The sequence below is a fragment of the Vespa crabro genome, chromosome 5 (genome assembly GCF_910589235.1).
Source record: "Vespa crabro chromosome 5, iyVesCrab1.2, whole genome shotgun sequence".
Classification (NCBI taxonomy): domain Eukaryota; kingdom Metazoa; phylum Arthropoda; class Insecta; order Hymenoptera; family Vespidae; genus Vespa; species Vespa crabro.
Window position 1 is genome coordinate 8497116 of NC_060959.1, and position 10000 is coordinate 8507115.

The following is a 10000-nucleotide window of genomic DNA, read 5'->3' on the forward strand; positions in this document are numbered from 1 at the left end:
GTCCGCATTTCATATCGTCGAGAGAGAGAGAGAGAGAGAAAGAGAGAGAGAGAGAGAGAGAGAGAGAGAGAGAGAGAGAGAGAGAGAGAGAGGGTTTCTTTTTTAATTAACAAGTGTTTAACACTCATCTCTCTCTCTCTCTCTCTCTCTCTCTCTCTCTCTTTCTCTTTTTTTTTTCCTCTTTTACGCACTCGTTCACTTTTCGAGTGTACCTACTTATAATCGAGAGTAGAGTTTAAACGAACCCCTCGAAAGCCGTGACATTACTCGATTTAATCAAATTAAACGACGAGGACTTTAAATGTTGGTTTTCTCCATTCTTCTTTTTTTATTTCATATTATTTTTTCTTTTTTTTTTTTTTTTCTTTTTTTCTTTTTTTCTTTTTTTCTTTTTCATTTCACAAGTACGTACTTTTAAGTTATGCACGCGCATAAAAATAAAAGTTTCTATAACTTAGAGGAATTACTAATTATAGGAATAAAAATTTTCTTCAAGACTTGATGAGTTTTTAGACGTTATACATAATAATATCTATGGATTTATATTTAAGCGCGTAGATGTAGAATATCTTAGAAATGAGTAAATCAAAAGATTTACGTATTGGATCGGCAAATTGAAAATTGTATCCCGTAACAAGATGCGGGCCGATTCTATTTGTAATCAGAGTAAGTTACAAATGGACTATCAAGCAATTGACAGCGGAAGAGACTCGTTATCCCCTCAACCGTACCGACCAATTGTTGCTCTTCGTTCACGATCGTTATGATGTCGCCGTTAACGGCTGCTGACTCGATAAATTATAAATTTTGTTACTTCTTGGCCCGTTAATTTGAAGGGAAAATTACCATGTCTATAGTATCATCCAACCGAGACGATATACATTAACTATATCTTTACAATTATATTGTGTACTTTTCCTTTTCTTTTCTTTTCTTTTCTTTTCTTTTTTTCCTTTTCCTTTTTTCTTTTCTCTTTTACTTTTTCTTGATTATCATCAAGAGAATGGACTTTTTCTACGTATATTTTTTTTTTTACGTATTATAAGAGGAAGTAATATAATAACGAAGAACTAAAGAAGTAGAGATCTTTTTTTTTTTTTTTTTTTTTTTTATATAAAATTAATTCAATATCGTACATCTCGAAGGAAAAAAGATAGCGAGATATTTCCATCGTTTTTTCCTTTTTTTTTTATTTTTTTTTTTTTTTATAGATCTCGATATTCGATTAATACGTATAAGAAATCATAGTTATCCCGGGATATTTAACGTCGAGTTTATATCACGTGGATCCTTCGCGAGGATCCACATAATAAAATAGACGGTTAGGAAAGTCGCGAGAAGAATTATGGCTTTTTAATATCTCGCGATTGTCTCGACCGAGAGGGAATCTTTAAAAATGGAAATCGGCGTGAGCTCTTAGTATCGGAATTCGATATTATTCGTTATTACGGCGTTAGAGATTGATACTAACATGCCGCAGTATGCCATAGTAAAACGCAGTGGGAATTTTAAAATAGATCAACCGAGCAATTTGGATATCGAAAATCGATTAATCGCTCCACTTTGATTCCACGTAACGATGTACGACGTTGTTTGTCTTATTTCGTCGAAGATTGTTCCTCGGGGAGGGTGTATTAACTTTTTTTTCTTTTTAATCTCTCTCTCTCTCTCTCTCTCTTTCATCTTTTTTCTTTTTCTTTTTTTTATTATTTTTTTTTTATTTTTGTTTTTTTTTTTCTAATTTTTTAAAAAGAACGTTCTAATCTGCATGATTGAAAAAATATGTGTCTTATAGGAATTCGATGATTATTATTCGACACAGTAATTTCGATTATTTCCATATATTTACGTATTCCTCCTTTCATAATAATATTTTTTTTTTTTTCTTTTTATATTTCAACCTAAAAAAGGAATTAAATAGTGAAAGACAAACGAAGAATAGTTTTATATTCTGATAAATTTTACCTTCTACAGGCGGAGTCATTGGAAAGATAAAAATAATGAAAAATCCTTTTCTTTAGTACGAAGCAAATGAATTCATGGTTTTGCAGAAGATAAAGGATATAGAATTTTTATTGACAAAAAAAGGGAAATATAAAATTTAATGAATCTTCAAACGAAGAATTAAATTTTGAAAAGATAAATAAATTAATATAGATTTTTTTTCCCCTCATCGATATTAACGGATAAAATAGTTTTGGAAACGATTATATATATATATATATATTTTTTTTTTTTTTTATTGGATATTATATTTCCTTTTCTTGTGTTATATGCAATAATGTGCACATATGATTAAATTAAAATCATTATTGATATATCGAATATATTGAAAAATCGATAATGTCAATACGAAGCAAATCCTATCCGATACAATAAACCATAAGATAAACAACGACATTCATATGATTTTAATATATTAATGGTTAAATAAATTGCATGTATATATGTTTGTACATAGGTTCAAATACAGGAATGTTTCCATTTCCTTCTGAAATGTATTAAGATGAAAGATAAAGGTATCCGGTATCGAATGAGAGAATTCGTACATTCGGATACGGGTCAAGTCACGCGGAATTATCAATACGGAATTGTATCGTTAAATAAAATACGAGGAGACTTTTTCGGTCTCGTGACGCACAGTGGTAGAAATGTTTTCGATGTTCCTGTACTGGCTCTGTCGCAATCGTACTTGTAAAAAGACACGATTTATTTCGTTCCCCGTATGACTCTTCGTTCGTGACGTATTCGTCGGCGTTTCGTAGCTCCGAATTCAGAAAAAAAAAATCACCCAGCGTGTCGAAATTAATCCCACGAAGGATGCGATTCGAAGTTTTTCAAATGATACTTAAGGGACATTTTTATTTTTCAAGATCGAAATAAAAAGAATCGAGAAACTAATGATTTCGCGTTGTCGCTCGATGTTTTGTTTTGTTTTTTTTTTGTAAAAAAAAAATAAAAAAAAAAAACAATAACAACAACAAAGAAAAAGAAAGAAAGAAAAAAAAAAGGAATTTTTTTTTGTTCGATTACTTTTTCCCCGCACGAGTAATATGGAATTATTACGATAATCCCGTAAATTAATATAGCAATTATTTAATTTATATATTACAATGAAATTTTTTGAATTCTCAAGAAAACTCGGAAAATCGAGTGACTTTGTAAGAGAAACTTTTTAATTTTTCGTCCAATAACTTCGAACTTTCGTAATTATTGGGAAAATATTTAGAGTTAAGATTAAAAAAGAAAAAGGAGATAAGATTAGATGATGAATCTTAGCTGCATCATTATCTTATAAGATAGTAATGAAATTTTAATAATTTTTGTGTACCTGAGAAAGAAATTGCATGAGATTTTCCTGCAGAAAAATCTTGTTTTTATATATATATATATATATATATATATATATATATATATATAAATAAAACATTACGGAACAACGTAAAATTATTAGTTTTACAATTTATGTTATTTTCTTCTTGAAAAAAAGAAAAAGAAAAGAAAAATTCCTTCTCCAAAAAAAACGTGAATTTTTCGGCCACTTAAACGAATATAATCAAGTTTTAACGAATGAATATATTCTACGTATACACTGCTAAGAAATATACAACTGTCGATATATTAGATATAATTAAATATATTAAATATATTTTAAAAAATGGGAATTAAATTTTGTGTCAATGTTTTAGCTTCGATATAGATGTTTACGTATAAGAATACTGTATAAACTCGACTATACTATCCGGGAAAATCTTCAAAGAAAATTAGAAAAAGGAAAAAGGAAAAAAGAAAAGATAAATATAGGAAGGTTTTAAGTGTAATCAGGAAAGAGAATGAGTGACCAATCCTTGATTAGTTTGGGTGTGTCCGAGTTGTTAGTTTCAAGGTTGTTTAAACAATCTCACATATTGTCTTTGATGCTAATTGACCGTACCGTGGTGCGATTAAAAAATATAGATATATCAAGAGTATAAGGACAAGTGTCAATCATTTAACCTAGAAATTTATATTTTGAATTGATTGCCTGGTCAAAGGAAAAGAAAAAAAAATAAACATTGCGCGAAGATATTTAAAAAAAAAAAAAAAAAGAAAAAGAAAAAAGAAAGAAAAATAAACATTGACCGTTTGCTTAGTTTGTCTATTAAATCTATTATTGCGATATTGTTATAACGTTATCTCAAGGACAAACGATATGATTGAAGAAAGAAAATCTTTTTAGGTTCAACGTTTATTCGACTTATCCAGGACCTATCCAGTCGACAGTAAAAAGAGATAAAATAAATAAATGAAATGTTCTTAGTGGTATTCGTTAATGCCATGAGAGAAGAGAATAATGCGTTAATTCGATTAGTGTGAGAAGAGGACGTCTATTTGTGTGGGTGTACGTATGAGCCCGTGTGTCTTTCACTCTTTTTCTCTGTGTATGTGTGTATGTTTGTGTGTATTTCTAGATAGGAAAACGGACAGACACGGTAACCCCATGCGAACGCTGCAAATATTTCGTTTTTCTCTTACTACTGAGATTTTTCTTCCGAGCTAGATTAGAAAAACCTTAGTAATCACTTTGAGCACGGAAATGTCGCGTGAAATCGTGAGAGACGAATTCGTGAGATTTCACGTTTTAACGAGAAAATAAATAGATACGAAATAGATGTAGTATTAGACATTTAACAGAAAATATATCAATTAAATTTAAATACTCTTCTCTTTTTTTACCTTTCATTTTTCTTTTTTTCATTTTTCTTTCAATCAATTTGAGATATAACTCACACTATTAATTACAATTTGAGAAAGTAAATTAGTTATACAATAAATATATCTAATTACAATTTTTGTATTTAACTTGATTATATTAGAAATAATTCTTACATTTATTAGTAATTTCTATGTATCATTTGTTTATTTGCAAAACGAACGAAAAAAGAAATGTATCAAAATGAAAGAAATATTTTGCTAATTAATAATATTTATCAAGATTACAGATTTTGATCGACGTTCGCTAGATTTCGAAGGAACAGAGGAGAGAGAGAGACATAGAGAGAGAGAGAGAGAGAGAGAGAGAGAGAATGAGATCGATGGTTTAGGAACGTGGAATCATTGTTGGATCGTATGGTTCGGCATTGCGGCGAGATTAACTCGATATTACGAGGGAAATACGCCGATAGCGTTCGAAACGTCGGATGGTCAAAGGAGGTGATGGTGGAGGTGGAGATGGAGTACAGGAGGAAGAGGAGGAGATGGTAGTGGTGGTCGTAGAGATGGAGGTGGAGGCCTTACAAAGATAGCTCGTTTTCAAATTGGCTCTGAGAGCCAATGATCGTTCGAGCACGTAATCGATGTAATTTAATGAATGACGGGCCGGTTTGCGCTCGAGCACACTCGTGAAGGAGAAGCCATAGTGAGAGCCTGTATTACGCATACCATATTTGTCTATGCACGTACACACACACACACATATATATATATATATATCCATGTATGACATACATACATACATATTGTCTATGTAGATACACATATGTATATAAAACAGATATATATATCTGTTCAAAGAGAGAAGAGGACTGTCCAATAGGCGCAGCCCGATGTCAGTCAAGGAATTAATCCATGAGACAAGGCGTGCGGACGGGACTTCGAGAAACCCATGGGAATCGTCGAGGTCGCGTTAGAATTATATCTCGTTTACGTATTCTACCTGCGACTTCCTCTTCTCCCAACACCATCCATCCTCCAACACCTTCTCCTCCTCATCACCACCAACACCACTACCATCACCCCTATCCTCCCATACTCGCTCCAACTCCTATATTCCCTCTCTTTCCCCATTAATAATAACATCACGGATTTTGGACGTCTTTGCATGTTCCAAATCTCGTCTTTCCTCGTTCACGCTTCGGGCTAACTTTCCTTAAGATGTTACTGTTCTAGATGTCCTAACGGGGTCGACGTTGTGGAATAAAAATAAAAAAAAAAAAGTAATAAAAAGAGCAAAAAAAAAAAAAACAAAAAAAAAAAGACAAAAGACCGAAGGTATGGATTAAGAGCGTTTAATTGTTTCATTGATATTGTTCAAGAAACTTTGATCCATCGTTAATCTTCCTTCTGTTCTGAATTCTGTTCTGATTTCTCATCTAACTTTATCCTTTATATAAATATGTACATCGAATCATCATCGATCATATACATTGTACACTTTTCCAGTTAAAGAATAATTATTAGGAAGTCCGTCCTGATAGATTTGATTGAATAAGTACAAAGTCTATTAATCGTATTACGGCTTCAAACGTTCTTCGTATTCCGATATTAATTTGATTTTCGGGGACACGGAGATCGAAACTTTCGACTTTGTTAGGTAACGTTCACAGTTCATGTATATCCCGAAAGTTAAACTTTTTTTTATTATTGTTGTGTTGTTGTTGATCGTTCGAATGATTCGATGAACGGCGAAGAGGGAAAGAGAAAGAAGAGAAGAAAGAAAATTATATATATATATATATATATATATATATATATATATATATATATATATATATATAAAATTCTAGATGGTCGCACGCTAACTGGTAATATCCGCATGGAGCTGCGAGAAAATCCATTCACCGATATCTTCGTGTTCTCTAGCGCGTCTACTCCACTTCGTTAGGACTCATCGAGGCAAGGAGAAACGATGAGAATGGTGGAAGAGGAGAAGGATGAGGAGGAGGAAGAGGAGGGGGAGGAGGAGGAGGATGAAGAGGAGGAACTAAGGGCCCCGGAAATCTCGCATTCCATTCGTTCGCTCTCATCTCTCGTACCACTATTCTGGAATTTCGGACGGATCGATAGATATGTATTTGCTAATCAAACGAAAAAATTCATATTTTTTATCACAAATTCGTGTTCTCCATGAACTAATAGTATCGCATTCATAAATATAATTGTAAACATTCGATTAAATCGTCACTTTGATACATCCATACAAATGATAAATATAACGGTTCTTTTCATAAAATCAAAAAAAGAAAAAAAAAGAAATAGAAAAAGAAAAACAAAAAAGCAAGAAAAAGAAAACAAAGAAATGATACATTCAAATCAAATGATATAGAATTCACTTTATGAATAGATATCGCACGTATCGAAAACTTCATAAGCATAGAAGAAACAAATCATATTAGAGTTTTTCTTCGAGTTCGTAGGGTATGATTAAAAACCATTAAAAAAATCAATGTCTATTTATTAAGAAAAAGCGAAAGAAAAAAAAAAGAAAAAGAAAAATTCATTTTAAAAATGAACGACCAATAATAATGTCATTTGCTCGAAGGAAAAGTAAATGTATATGAAGAGGGACGAATGTATATTAGAATTGTAAGAAATATTTTTGATTGAGAATGACGTGAACTGAATCGCTAGGGCACAGACAATAATCATCGTCGTCATTACCCATTAGCATCATCCAATAGTATCAACATAACAGAGATCAAAGACAGAGGTTAGAGCCAGAGTCAGAGACAGAACCAGAAGCAGAAGCCAGTAGTAGATGCAGTAGTAGAAGCAGTAGTAGAAGCAGAGGTAGAAGTAGAGCGACATCAGCAACAGCAGCGGCACCAACAGGAGCGGTGGTGAGCACCAGCACCGCCACTACCACCACCATCGACGCGCTACCTCCGCTTCGTACCACCTATGCCTCCACGATCAGTCGACCCCGTGCAACGCGGCACGCCGGCCGCTGCGCGAACACGCGTCTCTGGCTTTTCAACGTCCCTCATTATTATACTTCGAGTCGTTTGAAATTTCTCGTATTTTTAACGAGTACATCGTTTCGTTAATCAACGACGACATCGAAGAAGAAAGGAGGCGGAAGAAAGAAGGAAGAAATAAAGAAAAGAAAAGAAAAGAAAAGAAAAAAAAAGAAAAGAAAAAAGAACGAAAGAAGAAGATAGGAGGATGCATATGAGTGACGTAAAATAGGAAAAAGAGAGAGGAAGAAAAAGAAAAGAGAGAAGAAAGAAAACAGAAGAAAGAAAAATAAGAGAACGCCAATAAAATTTGATTCTCGCGGGGTTCTCATAGTATTTTTCTTCGTTTGATTGAGAATTCGAAAAGAGAAGTGAAAAAAAGAAGAAAAGAAAAATAAAGGGAGAGGTAGGGAGAGAGAGAGAGAGAGAGAGAGAGAGAGAGAGAGAGAGAGAGAAGAAAAAAAAGGGAGGGAAGAGAGACGGACCGAGAGCGCGTGCGTGTGTATCGGGTGTGCGCGTGTGTAGGGTCGAAGGTTAGCGCGAGGGTAGCTAAGAAGGATCGTGCGTAAGAGGGTAGGTAGTGCTCGGTCGTCCCAACCGAACTGCTATCCGGCGTAAAAAAGTCTCTCGGGAATACGACGTAGCTCAGCTCCGAAGAGAGAGATAGATAGAGATAGAGAGATAGATAGATAGATAGAGAGAGAGAGAGAGAGAGAGAGAGAGAGACAGTGGGAGAAGTAGATAGATAGGTAGATAGATAGGTAGGTATATAGAGTGAGTGAGTGAGTGAGTGAGAGGGAGGGAGGGAGGGAGGGAGAAAGAGAGAGAGAGAGAGAGAGAGAGAGAGAGAGAGAGAGAGACAGCGTGTGTGAGAGAGAATCGTGTGCGTCCGTACGCGCAAAAGCTGGTGCTCCCCCACTCGCTAACTTGTTGAGCCTCTCTCACGGGCCAAGCGTGCCGTGGCCCGGGTTTGTCGTCTCGTTTCGAGCGGTGCGCGCGAAAACGTACGTCTCGTTAATACGTCCAGTAGAGAAAGAGGAAGAAAATAGAAGAAGGTCAATTGGTATAGAAAAAGGGAGGCGATTTTGGTGAGTGATCACTCAAAATGAAAGCGATCGGCTCGTCGTTGATATTAGCACAGCTGGTGCTAACATTGATTACGAAGAGTCTTGGATATGGTCGACCCGATGTCCTTGGCCAACGCAACGACGTACACGAGGATCCACTCGTTGTTGAAACTACGAGCGGACTCGTTCGTGGATTTAGCCGTAACGTCGTAGTACGTGACGTTCATATATTTTATGGAATACCATTCGCAAAGCCACCGATTGGTCCTTTACGTTTTCGCAAGCCATTACCTATCGAACCTTGGCACGGTGTATTAAATGCGACGGTATTACCGAATAGCTGTTATCAAGAACGATACGAGTATTTCCCTGGCTTCGAGGGCGAAGAAATGTGGAATCCTAACACCAATATATCTGAGGATTGTCTCTATCTTAACATCTGGGTACCCCAGAGAGTTAAGTTGAGGCATAAGGGCTCCGAACCACCTGACAGCAACGAGAGAAACGGCTTACCGATACTCGTTTGGATTTATGGGGGTGGATTCATGACCGGTACCGCCACGCTCGACGTTTACGATGCCGATATAATGGCTGCAATGAGTAGCGTTATCATTGCCTCGATGCAGTATCGCGTAGGTGCATTTGGATTCTTATATTTGAACAAACACTTTGGAAGTAATAGCGAGGAGGCACCAGGAAATATGGGCTTGTGGGATCAAGCATTGGCATTAAGATGGTTGCGGGACAACGCTGCTGCCTTTGGCGGTGATCCAGATTTGATAACGATTTTTGGTGAATCAGCTGGTGGAAGCTCGGCAAGCCTACATCTTATTTCCCCGGTAACCCGTGGCCTTGTACGCCGTGGTATACTTCAAAGTGGGACCCTAAACGCACCCTGGAGTTACATGACCGGTGAAAAGGCTCACGAAGTTGCACGTGTTCTCGTTGACGATTGTGGCTGTAATTCTACCATGCTCCAGGAAAATCCAGCTCGTGTAATGGCCTGCATGAGATCCGTTGACGCCAAAACTATATCCGTTCAACAATGGAACAGTTATTGGGGTATCCTGGGATTCCCATCCGCTCCAACTATCGACGGTATCTTCTTGCCTAAACATCCTCTTGATCTCTTACGCGAATCTGACTTCAAGGACACCGAGATTATCATTGGAAATAACGAGAACGAAGGTAAGAAAATGATTAAGAGTAGCATGCATA

General features: G+C 35.6%; 1 protein-coding gene across 1 annotated transcript in view; it reads left to right on the plus strand.

Moving 5' to 3' along the window:
* The first annotated feature begins 7507 nt into the window (after window positions 1–7507).
* Window positions 7508–10000, plus strand: part of LOC124424352 (acetylcholinesterase-like) — a 157067-nt gene continuing 154574 nt past the window's right edge. Inside the window, exon 1 of the mRNA XM_046963265.1 lies at window positions 7508–9970. Within this exon, the coding sequence (XP_046819221.1) occupies window positions 8821–9970 (1150 nt within the window). The 5' untranslated portion in view covers window positions 7508–8820. The remainder of the gene's footprint in view (window positions 9971–10000) is intronic.